A 16573-nucleotide genomic window follows, 5' to 3' on the forward strand; every position below is an offset into this window, starting at 1 on the left:
GCGCAGTGGAGCCAAAAAGCAGCTGAGTTGGAGTTGGTTTCGTGAGGATAGCAGGTAAACAGTCGGGCTGCGACAATATGCTTTTGTCCCGATTCGATCCATTTCCAATTTTTTTTGGGTGTCAATTCAATTTAAATTGTGATTCTCGTGATTCTTTGATATTGCTGATTTTTGTAGACTAAAAACAAAATAAAAGGTACAAAACTTTTTTTGCTTGTCATTTTTCATACTTTCAATTAGGAAAAAAACAACACAGTCACCAGAACATCATTCTGCAGCTGTAATGCCCAAGAAGACAAGTAATAGATTAATAAAAACAATAAAAAATGACAAAAACTTTATAATGGATTATTCTTATTTATTAAAACAAAAAAAAGATTTTTTTACAAAAAAAAAACCCATCTATTTTCAAATTGTGAAGCACAAAATCCTGACATTTGATTTCCCACCCCTAGTAAACAGTAGTGTATTTTTAAGTGTAAATTAGAGAAAAGTGTAAATATGTAAATAGTTTCTTTTGTGTGCCCATACCTGAGAGAATGATGTGCAGACGAGAAAAGGCTTGGTGTGTTATTTTTACAAAGTTCTCTCTTTGCTTCTTTTGGTTGGCTTTTATGCTGCTATTTTTGTCAATAAATTTTTATTACAGTATTTTAACCTTTAAATCTGACAACTGAGACTGTCCAGTAAAAACGTCTGGATATGACTGGGATTAAAAAGACTGAGCTTCTACGTGCAACAATAAGAAACAGGTGGAGTAAAAACATAAAAAAATGGCTTGGAGTTTTTAATCCTGTTCATTTTGGTCCAGAAGAAAACAGACATGCTGTTACAAACATTAATAGTTACTGATATGTATTAGATAAATAAAATCAGTGAGATAAACACTGTTTATTAGAAAGTAAAGAAACGTTAGAAACAGATCCGATCCTACAAACAGCTGTGGGTGTTTAGTAGTTATTAGCTTTATACACACTAACTGGAACAAATAAAAAAAAGTCCTCAGAGAATCTGGTATGATATTTGATTTTATTTTGACTTTTACAAGTGTTCCCTCACCATTTTACGGTTCATCTTCTGTGGTCTCGCTATTACACACATTTTTTTTTTTTTTTTTTTAGTACTGCACATTTAAGTATATCTAAATCGTCTCACTGTTTTGTTTCTTGATTGGGCTGGTGCTTTATTTCTGTGAAAAACAAGGTTACAGACGAGGGTGGGAACCCCCGCAGCGCCCCGAAGCTGGAGTATATTTTACAGGATGGGTTAGTAGGGTGGGAAACAGAATCAGAAAAAAAAATCCTGAATATCTGGATTTTTTGCTTCAAAATTTTAAAATAGATTTCTTTTCAAATAAATAAAATAACCCACGATAACATTTTGGTCATTTTTATTGATCTTTTTACTTCTCTGCTTGGGCATTATAGCAGCAGATGATTGTCTGGCTACAATGTTGTTTTTTCCTCATTTCAATAAAAAGAAATGACGAGCAAAAAAGGTTTTTTACATTTTATTTTTTGTTTTTAATCCACAAAAATCAGCAATATCGATAGAGATTGTGAGAATCGCAATTTAAATCGAATTGGAGCCCAAAAAAATGGAATCAAACCGAATTGGGACAAAAGCATATCGTCACAGCCCTAGAGAGTGGTGATTACTAAATTAATTAATTCATTCATTATCCTAACCGCTTAGTCCGATGACGGGTTGCGGGGAAGCTGGAGCCTATCCCAGCAGTCTTTGGGCGAAAGGCGGGGTACACCCTGGACAGCTCACCAGTCCATCGCAGGATTACAAAATTCATGTTGTTAAATATATGCAGGTTTTTCAGAGTGTATAAAGTGTGTGAGAAGGTTGAAAATGTTCATCACAGTTTTGGAAAGGTCTATAAACACTCTGAGGAGGGATAATTAGGTCTTAACATGCATTGGAATTGTGAAAAATTAATAAGGTCGTCATTTCGCAGATTTCATTTATCACTGGGTGTTTTCAGAACATAACCCCTGTAAATGAGGGACCACTGTAGAGAAGGACTTTGTGACATGTGCTACTGAAAAGTACTGCCCAAATAAAATGTACACTTACATGTAACAAACAAGAAACAGACTTTCATGCTAAAATATTAAAACATCCGTCCACAGATATTACTATATGAAGCAAAAAAAAAGACTAAACGTCTCCACCATGGCATCCTGCTCACACCACAAGCTGTTAAACAGTCGCATGAGATCTGCAGAAGTGTGCACACTTTGTGAAGCTGACCCTTCAACCAGCAGCTTGAATGCAGTGACCCACATGTCCAGCGCAGAAATCTGTGCTGCTGCAGCCTCATATTCCAGCTGGACTGCCCCACATTGTGATGAAGGGTGTGTTTGTTGAGACACATTCACACTCCTGCTCCCGACACATTCACAGAGGCATAAACACACACGAAAAGTAAGCACACACACAGAAACACACTGCTATAAATACTCTCAGAGATGAAGTCACACACACACACTAACATGAGATCACCACACTCTAGGCTTCCCAACACAAACATGCCACAGCGAATTCCCACACCGGACTAAAATAGACCGTGTCCGCTCCCTGCAACACCTCAAAATCACAGACTGAAAATCCAGCCTGCAGTCTCACCTCCTCTCTGCAGCCAAGCTGTGGCCTTTCCATTACCTCTCCCTCTCTCATCCACAACACCAGAATGCAAGCATGAAGCCCCTCCCTCGCACCTTCCTTCTCTGCATTCAAGAATAGAGATCTCCTTTCCATCCCTGTTGCCCTCAGTAAAGACTTAGCAGGTTCGCAGACGCTGCTGCTTCACATTGTTAAACCTGCCTGAGGACACCAAAACAACAACAACAACAACAACAAAGCCCTTACTGGAGCTGGAGGTGAACGGGTAGGTTGAGACTACAGAAGAGCTGGGGAGGGAGGATGGTAGCGGCGGTATGGAGGCGGGGGGAGAGGAGGGACAGCTGGGTGACAGAGGCCTAGTGGAGGTGAAGAACAGCTGGAGGCGGTGGTGCTGGAGGATGTGGCAGGGTAGGGCTGTCAGACACCTGGGTCAGGGCAGAGACACGGGTCAGCAGGGTGATGAAGATGATCTGATGCTGGATTAAAAAAAACAACAACTCCACAACACATATAATAACCCTTTTATGCATGTATTAATAAAAAAAAAACAATGCAACATTTTTTAAACACAGTATTTTACCTCTACAGACATATACAATGATATTTTTTTGTTTATCAGGGATATTTAGAATTTATCATAATAAATATTTATTTTAATGTATTTTAAAAATATTTATTTATATATTTATTTAACATAATAATTATATTATGTAAATCTTCAATAAAATATAGCTGTATCATTTTCTTTTCCTATTTATCACAAAGTTGCGTCATTATATTATGTTCAATTATATCATATAAAATATATTCTTCAGTGAGTGGAAACGTATCGGATGACTCACTAACATCCACTGAAGTGGTTTATTTACAAAAATACCATCTTCAATCATGAATATGCAAGAAAAAAGCTTGTAAATATGTGTTTGTCTGAAATGACACATAATGCATGAACAATAAGATCCAGTTACAGCACAAATGTAAAGGAATTTATTTGCCTGTTATATCACTCCTACTATAATAATTAATACCACCAGCTGGTGTTCCATTGTGCACGGTTGGAAAGCCTGATTGTTTACAGCGTTTTACATTTACAGCGAGGTATTGCTTGTAAGGATCATGCTTCTGTGGAATCAGCAACATAGCATAGCATAGTATTCCCCAAAAATATGCTAAACCCGAGTTATTCTCTTGGTATTCATGCTTGTTCTGAGTTTCTTGGTGGACTTAATGATTCAAGTCTCCTACAGTATGAATAAAACCAACATATTGGCCATTGTCAGCATGGTGTGGAAATCCAGATGCAGCCACAACAGCTTGGACCTCCCCCCTCGTGATGGTCATGTTTGTTTAAAAGAGAAAAAATTTACAAAACAAATCTCCTAGTTTGAATGAAAAGTTTATTACTGATTTAAAAAGAGAAATCAGATTAAGAACCAACAGATTTTACTGCATGTTTTTAGTTTCTTTACAGGCTGGGGAATACATCACTGTGCCAACGTCTTGGATGTCCCTCTTTTCTCCACAAGCAGCAAACCTTTCCTGAAAACCTCAAATTCAGGAGGAGCAGTGTGGTTTCCGCCCTGCTGATGGAGCTGAGGACCAGCTCTAAATTCTCAGCAGGGTCCTGGAGGGGGCATGGGACTCCCCCCAACCAGACTGCATGTGCTTTGGGAAGTCTCCCTTGGAGAGTCCTGTAGGGTACCAGACCTCCTGATAGGGGCCATATGGTCCCTAAACCACATAGCAGGCAGTAAGTGGGATCCATTCCTGGTGAGGGTTGGACTCCATCAGGCCTGTTCGTTGTCACAGATTCTGTTCAGAACTTTTTTAATACAAATTAGGATTTGTAGGAGCAGCGGGGTGCTGCGGGGGTCCGCTTCGATGGACCTGCTTTTTATAGATGATAAAGTCCCGTTTGCTTCATGAGATCACAATCTGGGGTTGTGCAATGGTCTGTCATTAGTCACCATTTCCGCGTTGTTGCCGTGAAAACGATACTGATGATACGGGCACCAAGAAGCCGAGTCATCAGGGAGGTGTCCAGAGTAGCTGCTCTTCTCCACCGAGAGGAGGTCACTCAGACATCTGGTGAGGATGCCTCCTGGACGTCTCCCTGGTGAGACGAGCTAGGACACACAGGAACTTCTGCGTCCATCAGCTGGCTTGTTAACACGTCAGGAAGAAGTGGCAAAGCAAAGGCAGATCTGGGCTTCTCTGCGTAAGCTGCTGCTCCTCGGATATGCAGCAGAAGATTTATGGATGCGATACTTTTCTACGGTTTCAGAGGAAAATGTTTTTCTTGGGACATTTTTTGTCTTTAGCTTTTTAACTAACTGGTTTTAGGCTTTTACTCGACCATTTTCAGAGAAACAAGAGATGTTTTTCTTGGGACATTTTTTGTCTTTAGCTTTTTAACTAACTGGTTTTAGGCTTTTACTCGACCATTTTCAGAGAAACAAGAGATGTCTAATGTATCTAACTACAAGGAAAAAGCATGCAAGTGGGTTTCGTTGGATTCTTTTTTTTAATATATATAATATGATTTTATGGAACCCCAAAAACTCCAAAATACTTGGATTAATGGGTTTACAGGCCTTACCTGGGGTCCACCTCTAATGACTGAGGAATGAACTTCTCCAGGCCTTCATCAGGAAATGCCTGTGACAGCTAACAGAGAAATATTCAGCAATGTTAGATATTATGCCAATACACTTCCACTGTATGCTGATGATACCAAGCTTTACACATAAACACAATCTGACTGTTCAAACAAATTTAACAAGCATCTACAGAAAGTAACTTAAGAATGTGTTCATTTACACACTCCGCTTGGAAAAACTGGACTGAAGCAACAAAATGGGATTTAGTTTTTTCATTTCAATTAAAGAAGCCTCATGTTTCCAGAAGCTCATTGCTGTAGTTGCTTGTAACATTTTTTAACATTAATTTTGGTGCAACACTCACAACCAACACGCCAAATTTATTTACATCAATTCAAACAACGTTGTTTTATCCCATATGGGCAATCCTGTTTGCAGTCTGTCCATACAAAAGATGAAAGGATGAAAACAATCACAAACCCACAAGCAACATTAAGACCTATTAGGGACGTGACGGCCACAGATCAGAAAAAGAAACAATCAGCAAGTCATCCATTAACAGAAAAGCACGGCAGCGATAAGCAACTGTAATAAATAGTAATAATTATGGATTTAAATAGATGATAAATTATAATAGTGATTAGGATCTAAATTGCTGTCAAAGGCTGTTAAAATCATTTAAAAGCCTAAAGCTGAGGGAATAGAAGAGTTGGAGTATCTGTTTGTTCTCCTTGGCGAGGGGGACAAGATCACATTGTCCAGATAGCAATATAAGGACGTCTTCACACAGATGGTGGTCCAATAAATTATTGATCTTTTTTTGCTTTCTGGACCAGCCATTCCTTCCAGCGTGAGGTCAGATGTGTGAACTAGACTCGTAAGCTTCAAGAGCTCTTCAGAGTATTGTTCTGACTGTTCCTGGGCCTCATAGATAAACTATAAAACTAATAGTCTGATCAAAAAGAAAAGGTTTCCGTTAATGCAGGAATCATGATCCCAGTACACACTATACTACCCTACACTATAATATACTACAGTACACTACACACTATACTACACTACACTATATTATACTACAGTGCACTACACACTATACTACACTACACCATAATATACTACAGTACACTACACACTATACTACCCTACACTATAATATACTACAGTACACTACACACTATACTACACTACACAATAATATACTACAGTACACTACACACTATACTACCCTACACTATAATATACTACAGTACACTACACACTATACTACCCTACACTATAATATACTACAGTACACTACACACTATACTACCCTACACTATAATATACTACAGTACACTACACACTATACTACCCTACACTATAATATACTGCAGTACACTACACACTATACTACCCTACACTATAATATACTACAGTACACTACACACTATACTACCCTACACTATAATATACTACAGTACACTACACACTATACTACCCTACACTATAATATACTACAGTACACTACACACTATACTACCCTACACTATAATATACTACAGTACACTACACACTATACTACACTATAATATACTACAGTACACTACACACTATACTACCCTACACTATAATATACTACAGTACACTACACACTATACTACCCTACACTATAATATACTACAGTACACTACACACTATACTACACTACACTATAATATACTACAGTACACTACACACTATACTACCCTACACTATAATATACTACAGTACACTACACACTATACTACCCTACACTATAACATACTACAGTGCACTACACACTATACCACACTACACCATAATATACTACAGTGCACTACACACTATACTACACTACACCATAATATACTACAGTACACTACACACTATACTACCCTACACTATAATATACTACAGTGCACTACACACTATACTACACCACACTATAATATACTACAGTACACTACACACTATACTACACCACACTATAATATACTACACTACACAATGTACTATACTATAATATACTACACTACACTACACTACACACTATACTATAATATACCACACTACACTACACATTATATTATACTATAATATACCACAGTACACTACACACTATACTATAATATACTACAGTACACTACACACTATAATTTACAACGCTACACTACACTACACACTATACTATACTACACTATAATATACTACACTACACTACACTACACACTACACTATAATATACCACACTACACTACACATTATATTATACTATAATATACCACAGTACACTACACAATATACTATAATATACTACACTACACTACAATATACTACAGTACACTACACACTATACTGCCCTATACTATAATATACTACAGTGCACTACACACTATACTACACTACACTACACTATAATGTACTACACTACACTGCACAATGTACTATACTATAATATACTACACTACACTACACTACACATTATACTATAATATACTACACTACACCACACACTATACTACACTGCACTATAATATACTACACTACACTACACTACACATTATACTATAATATACTACACTACACTACACTACACTGCACTATAATATACTACACTACACTACACATTATACTATAATATACTACACTACACCACACACTATACTACACTGCACTATAATATACTACACTACACTACACTACACATTATACTATAATATACTACACTACACTACACTACACTGCACTATAATATACTACACTACACTACACATTATACTATAATATACTACACTACACCACACACTATACTACACTGCACTATAATATACTACACTACACCACACACTATACTACACTGCACTATAATATACTACACTACACTACACATTATACTATAATATACTACACTACACTACACTACACTGCACTATAATATACTACACTACACTACACTACACTGCACTATAATATACTACACTACACTACACATTATACTATAATATACTACACTACACCACACACTATACTACACTGCACTATAATATACTACAGTACACTACACATTATACTATACTATTACTATACTACATGCTATACTATACTACACTACAATATACACTATACTACACTATACTGCACTACACAACATTACACTACACTACACTATACTATACTAGGTTGTATTATTATACTTGAAATGTAGCTTTGTTTGATGCCATAGAAAAAAGAACTGAAGAAAAATCCATCCATCCATCCATCCATCCATCCATCTTCTGCCGCTTATCCGGGGTCGGGTCGCGGGGGCAGCAGCCTAAGCAGGGAAGCCCAGACTTCCCTCTCCCCAGCCACATTTGCCAACTCTGCGGGGGGGATCCCGAGGCGTTCCCAGGCCAGCCGAGAGATGTAATCCCTCCAGCGTGTCCTGGGTCTTCCCCGGGGTCTCCTCCCCGAGGGACGTGCCTGGAACACCTCACCAGGGAGGCGTCCAGGAGGCATCCTGACCAGATGGCCGAGCCACCTCAACTGGTTCCTCTCGATGCGAAGGAGCAGCGGCTCTACTCTGAGCCCCTCCCGGATGACTGAGCTCCTCACCCTATCTCTAAGGGAGAGCTCGTATACAGGCGGCTGAAGAAAAATCAATACACGTATTTATTTTTGTTCAGCCCAGTGCCGTGTTTCCCTTCGGTCATCAAAAGTAGTTGAATGAGCGAGAGATAAACCTTCAGGCTGGAATCTGATGATGGTTTAGCTGCTGTAAGAGCAGCTGCATGCTGTAGCGACAACAACTTACATATGATCTGATTAGTCGCTTAAACAATTAGTAACTAGTTGATAATCTAAATAATTGTTTGCGGCAGTCTTAATGGACAAACATGAAGAATAAAAAAAGTGAACATTGTGGTTGTCATGGTTGCGTACCATCAGGGGTTTTAGGAGCCACTGCTGGCTCCTCCAGCAGAAAAAAAGCAACAAATATCTTAGACTTCTGTCATTTGTTCATGGAGGGATGACACGTTTTAGTGGTACAAACCTGGGACATGAGCTCCGCCACTTCCTGTGGCGTTCTGACAGCTGATGACACATACCCGTCAGACCAGCTGACCTGATGGGGCAGAAGGAAGGAGATGATAAGCAAAGACGTGAAGAGGATGTTAAAAAGAAGGGGTCTGTTTATGTTTACAGTGATCTCACCTCAAACACATACTCGCTGGCGTCCTCCACCTTGTGCGCCACTCCTCTCAGCGCCACCTTCTCGATCACGGCTGAAAGGAACACAGATCATTTCATGATGATTAAACACGTGTCACCTAACCAAGAGAGCTGCTTTGAAACATCCATCGCTTTGGGGTGATAAGTTTAAACTGGCCAGAGAGGATTTTAACTGGACTCTCCCTGAAAACATAATAAATCAGAAGAGCAGAACAAGGGGCTGCCATTTAGCAGCTCTGAAGGATCGTAGTCGACTGTAGCGTATCCACTGGAAGGTTAAAGGTCAGGGCTGAACGTTTTACTCAGCTGCTGACTCCTTGCGTTCAAAAGGTTGCAGCGATTGTCTCAGTCCTCAGGTCAACTACGTCTCCAGGTGCAGAGATTTTGTCACAAATTGTGTTAGAAAACAGCATTCTTCCCAACCTGTGGACGTTTACAGCTCAGAAGTTACAGGACTGCACCTGGAGAGTTTTCATTGCTACACAATGACATTCAGATGCAGCTACAAGATTTCTTTATGAGTCAGACAAGTATTTAAAGCGGTGCTATGATGGTATTTGGAGTTTTCTGAGCTTTCTACAGTGTTACAGTGTTGAATCCTCATCAGACATGTGAACGGCACCGTTTTTTATCACCTAAACGCATGTTTGAGTTTGAGTTTGAGTTCCAGCACTCTCTCCGTTCGGTTTCCATGGCAACGAAAAATGCGTCGTTTTAGAGAATTTTTTCTACTTGGAAATCCTTGTGACGTCCCGGGGGATAAGGTTCGGTGATTGGTTACCTTCTACTGGTTAACAAGGGCATGTACAAATACATCAGGCGGGTGGAAAACGTGGGATAAAGTTATTTCCAACGATGGCTGGTGAGTTTACCAAAGAGAGACATCCTGCTGCATTCGTTGCTGTGGGTTGCTGTTTTCCACTTCGTTTTCAGGGTCTGATTCAGGTTCCAACATGTAGGGCTGGATGCTATGTGTTGACATTGTATTTTGTTTTTTTATTGAGTTGATATGAGCCTAATCCTTCTGTTTATGAGACGTTACAATGACGGCGAAAGCAGGTGCGGTGCGCGCTCCCGATGTAGTGCAGTGGCGGGAGGCGGGGCTTAATGCGGAAGCGTCTCGTTCCACTCGTTTTGCCCACAGGCTGATCTGACAGCCTACGGAGAGGGTCGGTCTGAAGTAAATAAAGCCATTTGTGACAATAACTCCATCAATCCCAGCCCTTCTGGTTTCAGAAATAAAAATAAATTAGCCTGAAATGCACATAATAGTTCCACTTTAAGTTTTCTCTCTCTTTTCTTTCTCTCTTTCAGCTTTTTGTGTGATTAAAAGATCTGCTGATGTTGCAGAAAACCCAAAGTCCACACTTTTCATGTCCCACTGTGTTACATCAGTCGTGTTACATCAGACGACAGATGCTTTTTTCCAACAGAAGTAAAAAAACATGAAGACTGAACAAACCCTTCTATATATTTGTTTGCATTTACTTTAGTATGGGTAAGTAAGGACTAAGGGCTGCATGGCTGCATAGTGGGAAGCACTGTGACCTCAGGGACCAATCTCATGAGCCAGATAAGATTTTACAAGATCTGTGGCTTATGAGAGGTAGCCGCAAAGCGTTTTTCAGGGTTTTTAGGACTTGCCACAGCTTTTCAAAGACCTTTTCCCCTCACTTCCCTTTCTAATTCACGGTAAAACTCTGCATTTTGCTGTTTTTAGCTTCACACTGCACCATCTTTACTGGACATGAACTGGTCACATGGCCCCTATGTCACGTCTGGGAATGCGTAAATACAAAAAGTGTTTCAATTGCAATTTTGCAACATACTTCTGTACTGAAATGTCTTTAAAAAAAACCCCAAAAAACATTTCATGAGAGCGCAAAAACTTTAGGGATATTTGAGAGATTTTTTGTAATGTAGGTGTTTTTATTAGCAGCTTTTCCATTACGATATTCAGGTTTTTTTGCACTTCAAGTGGTACTGGAACGGCAGCTATAGACAGTTTCGGTACAGACGTACAACATGGAAGAATGACTGACATCTAGTGGTAAAGATGGGCATAGAAATAAATTGAAATGAGAAACACAGCTGAGAACATACGGTGGCTGTTAGTGGCCAAATTCTTCCAGACATCAACATGTTTTCACCGGAGAGTGGATCCAGTGGCTTCAGATGACAGGAAACTACTTCATCACTGTACATGTGTACAGTCTATGTGCTATCAAATGAAGTCAAACTTTACTTATAAAGCAAGTTTCAGACCACATTTTTAATTTGATGCTATTACATGTTGCACCTTAGAGTGAGAAATTTCATTAAATTCTAAGTTTAAATAGATCCGGTAGCTACAACACACGTCTAAAACAGATTCTGTCTGTGTTAACTGTGTTTGCATGTTTTTACACAGGGCAGGTTTGGGCTCTTCCACTGTTGCTGATTTCATAACGGAGGTTCAATGTGAGGATGGGTGTGTGCGCAGGCACGAAAGACCTCCAGGTATTGATTCAGATGCATTAAACTACACAGGCATGCAGGGACACGCGGCAGAGATGAGGGATAAAGGAGTTACCCATCCCTCACCACCTTGCTTGGTGCCTGTTAGGCAGCTGGAAGTTCATTTTAGTTCATCTTGCTGTGGCAAAACTTCTAAATAGTCCTCATGTTACCTTTGTTTTTATGGCTTTACAGCCTACAGTTTATTTTCCAGAGGTAGCTAAAAACAATTCCCGAGCAGGTCGGTGTGTTTCGTTTTAGCGCAAGATGGCAAAAACCTGTCAACACACACAGAGAAAACAGAAGCTGCTTAAGCTTTGTTGCATGCGGCCTGTTTGCACACTGAATGTGTGTTTTAGACTGGTGACAGCAATGCAGTGTGAGGTAGGATAGTTGTGAGGTAGGATAGTGTGAGGCGGTGGGATAGTTGAGGATTGTGTTACAGACAGGCCTGGAGAGATTTATCCCATCTCAAACCACATACAGTACAGCCTGACACACCAGTTGACCTCCAGCTTGCCCGTTTCAAATCGCTGATAACAGAAGGCATCCCAGCTGATCGGTTCGGATTAAGCAGAGAAAAATTCAGCATTAGAGTGATCGTTGGTTGGAAGGGAGAACAAAACGCCTGCTGACAGGCCAAAGAGGTTATGAAAGGATAAAAATAGACATATTGGGTCGACTCGACTCTCCAGTTCACCAGTCAGAAAAATATTCTGCTCAAGAATTATTTCTCACATTAGAAACAGATCCTATCATCTGCTGGATAAAATATCAACATAGTCCAGAGAAAAGCAGAAAACCAGCGGGACGAAAACCAGCGGGACTAAAACCAGCGGGGCGAAAACCAGCGGGACGAAGACCAGCGGGACGAAGACCAGCGGGACGAAAACCAGCGGGGCGAAAACCAGCGGGACGAAGACCAGCGGGACGAAAACCAGCGGGACGAAGACCAGCGGGACGAAGACCAGCGGGACTAAAACCAGCGGGGCGAAAACCAGCGGGACGAAAACCAGCGGGGCGAAAACCAGCGGGACGAAAACCAGCGGGGCGAAAACCAGCGGGACGAAGACCAGCGGGACGAAGACCAGCGGGACGAAAACCAGCGGGACGAAGACCAGCGGGACGAAGACCAGCGGGACTAAAACCAGCGGGACTAAAACCAGCGGGACGAAAACCAGCGGGACTAAAACCAGCGGGACGAAGACCAGCGGGACGAAGACCAGCGGGACGAAGACCAGCGGGACGAAAACCAGCGGGACGAAAACCAGCGGGACGAAGACCAGCGGGGCGAAAACCAGCGGGACTAAAACCAGCGGGACTAAAACCAGCGGGGCGAAAACCAGCGGGGCGAAAACCAGCGGGGCGACAACCAGCGGGACGACAACCAGCGGGACGAAAACCAGCGGGACGAAAACCAGCGGGGCGAAAACCAGCGGGACTAAAACCAGCGGGACTAAAACCAGCGGGACTAAAACCAGCGGGGCGAAAACCAGCGGGACTAAAACCAGCGGGACTAAAACCAGCGGGACGAAAACCAGCGGGACGAAGACCAGCGGGACGAAGACCAGCGGGACGAAAACCAGCGGGACGAAGACCAGCGGGACGAAGACCAGCGGGACGAAGACCAGCGGGACTAAAACCAGCGGGGCGAAGACCAGCAGGACGAAGACCAGTTGGACGAAGACCAGCGGGACGAAAACCAGCGGGACGAAAACCAGCGGGACGAAGACCAGCGGGGCGAAGACCAGCGGGGCGAAGACCAGCGGGACGAAAACCAGCGGGGCGAAAACCAGCGGGACGAAAACCAGCGGGGCGAAGACCAGCGGGACGAAAACCAGCGGGGCGAAAACCAGCGGGACGAAAACCAGCGGGGCGAAGACCAGCGGGACGAAAACCAGCGGGGCGAAAACCAGCGGGGCGAAGACCAGCGGGGCGAAGACCAGCGGGGCGAAAACCAGCGGGACGAAAACCAGCGGGGCGAAGACCAGCGGGGCGAAGACCAGCGGGGCGAAGACCAGCGGGGCGAAAACCAGCGGGACTAAAACCAGCGGGACGAAGACCAGCGGGACGAAAACCAGCGGGACTAAAACCAGCGGGACTAAAACCAGCGGGACGAAGACCAGCGGGACGAAGACCAGCGGGGCGAAAACCAGCGGGACTAAAACCAGCGGGACGAAGACCAGCGGGACGAAGACCAGCGGGACGAAAACCAGCGGGACTAAAACCAGCGGGACGAAGACCAGCGGGGCGAAAACCAGCGGGACTAAAACCAGCGGGACGAAGACCAGCGGGACGAAAACCAGCGGGACGAAAACCAGCGGGACGAAAACCAGCGGGACGAAAACCAGCGGGACGAAGACCAGCGGGACGAAAACCAGCGGGACGAAAACCAGCGGGACGAAGACCAGCGGGACCAACAGATCAAAGCTGTGACAATCAGTTTTACACATCCTGCAAAGGATCAAATCACACTCACAACATTCCGGGGTCAAATTTCTCGGTTTGAAAAAGGATCAAGTGAACCTGAATCTGAAACAAAAGTTTCGTGTATGACCTGACCGCGTCCAACAGAAACTAAAGTTAAATTTTATTTCAGTGGGAAAAAATCTCTAAATGAGGAAGAAACATGGTTAAAATGGATCTGGTGTGGTCACTGCTCCTCTGGTTGGCGCTAGCTCGGCTTCTGCTACTAAAGCTAACACCTTTGCAGGTATTTAAGACCAGGATTCACCCTCTGTCTCACATAAAAAACTGGTTTCTAGGACCCCCTTCTCTATTTACGTTTTATATTGTTGCTAAAATTAGCTAAATAAATATAAATAAAACTAGGCTGTGTATTTGTTGCTTCCAGATGGGACTACTGACACTCTGCTTTACTGAAAAGCTTTTCGGGACGTAAAAGGTGATACATTTTTTCTATCAGAGACAACCATGACATCAACTTGACGTTTTTTCTTCCTGTAGAAAATAGTGACATTTTTCCTTTAAAATAACAAAACAAGTGACAATTTTGCAATTTCCTTCAGGCAGATCAATTTTTCACCAGGAATTTAATATAGACAGGAAAAAAATGAACGTGCTGGAAAAAGCTTTCTGACACGTTTCTGGCATCAAACTGGGAACTTTCCCGACAACAAAAACTCGTCTCTGTAATGTTTAAAGAATTATCAAATCAATATAATTTAATCTCCTTTACTTGCAGCATCACAGCGGTTGTTTATGGTTTAACTGACTCATTTCCAGCACATACTTGTTACACACAGCAACTTGTGGCTTGTGTCATTACTGCTACTTCGTATGGAAAACTATGTCATTTGGTAAGAACCTGCATTAGGAAACAAAGCCTGCAGTGTTTAATTTAAGTAACACCAATCCATCCTTTAGGGATTAACGTGTCCGAGAAATGTTTGGATGTTTATACATTTAGAGAGAAAGTAGCCCTCCTTTTCCCATTTCTAACCAGCTATCTGAACCTTTTCACTACAGAGAGAATGTACCCTTTAAAGTGCAGTGATTGGAGAGGATCTTAATGCAGATTCTTGCATTTTGTCCCAAACTTTTGTAGTTTTGAATGTTTCGGTGAAATTTGTCCTGACAGATCACCATGAATTTAAAACCATGTGTATCCACATACACACCTCAGCCTGAGGGTGGCATTCTTCATGCTTATAGTTCTCAGATGTGCCAACGTGCTGCAGCTTGCTCAAATGGACTTTACCTCATGACATGTAGAACCGCCATTATGACTGCTCACCTTTCCCTGCTTTCCCCTGCTGGCTCTTGGCTGGTGTCGCTCCATCCTGGTTCTGCCCAGCAGTCAGGGATGGAGGCAGACTGGGTGGTGGAGAGCGGAGGTCTGGGGGGATGGCTTGGTCTCCTTGTCCCAAAGTGATTCCTGAGACTGTTCCTGCCTCTCTTTTCTGGCTCTGGAGGGCAGCGGTGAAGGGGTGGGGGGGTCAGGAGAACAGCAGAAATGTCAGACATGAAGAGACAAACATGTCTAAGCACTGAAGGAGCATTTTAATGACACTTCACAACACAACTCACATTTTCATGAGACTCGTAGTAAAATCTGGTCAAACCCAGATGTGAAGCTCTGGGTTTGACCTGGGGGGGGGGGTGAATCAGAACCTCTCACTTTCCTAGTGAGAGGTTTTCACGTCTGCATCTTTTTAACAAAACTTTTCTGCATTCTGTACAAATGTTGCTGCTCTAGTCCTCTGCTCTTTCTCCTTCTCTCCTGTTGTTTCATCACACCAGCTGTTGGTGACCAGCTTTTCTGTCACATTTACCCATCCATCCATCCATCCATCCATCCATCCACCCACCTGCCTGCCCATCCATCCATCCATCCATCCACCCACCCGCCTGCCCATCCACCCATCCATCCATCCATCCACCCACCTGCCTGCCCATCCATCCATCCATCCATCCACCCACCCGCCTGCCCATCCACCCATCCATCCATCCATCCACCCACCCGCCTGCCCATCCATCCATCCACCCATCCATCATCCATCCATCCATCCATCCACCTACCCACCTGCCTGCCCATCCATCCATCCATCCACCCACCCGCCTGCCCATCCACCCACCCACCTGGCCATCCACCCATCCATCCATCCATCCAC

At 42.6% G+C, this 16573-nt stretch overlaps 1 protein-coding gene across 2 annotated transcripts in view; it reads right to left on the reverse strand.

The window, feature by feature from the left end:
• zcchc14 (zinc finger, CCHC domain containing 14) overlaps positions 1 to 16573 on the reverse strand; it is a 48372-nt gene that overhangs the window by 14716 nt on the left and 17083 nt on the right. For both annotated transcript variants that reach the window (XM_079246940.1, XM_079246939.1), the window contains 5 exons: positions 15697 to 15868; positions 9426 to 9496; positions 9265 to 9336; positions 5234 to 5301; positions 2881 to 3059 (listed from right to left, as the gene is read on the reverse strand). In XM_079246940.1, coding sequence (XP_079103066.1) covers positions 2881 to 3059; positions 5234 to 5301; positions 9265 to 9336; positions 9426 to 9496; positions 15697 to 15868 — 562 coding nt within the window. The remainder of the gene's footprint in view (positions 1 to 2880; positions 3060 to 5233; positions 5302 to 9264; positions 9337 to 9425; positions 9497 to 15696; positions 15869 to 16573) is intronic.

Source organism: Telmatherina bonti, assembly GCF_933228915.1.
Source record: "Telmatherina bonti genome assembly, chromosome: 2".
NCBI lineage: Eukaryota > Metazoa > Chordata > Actinopteri > Atheriniformes > Telmatherinidae > Telmatherina > Telmatherina bonti.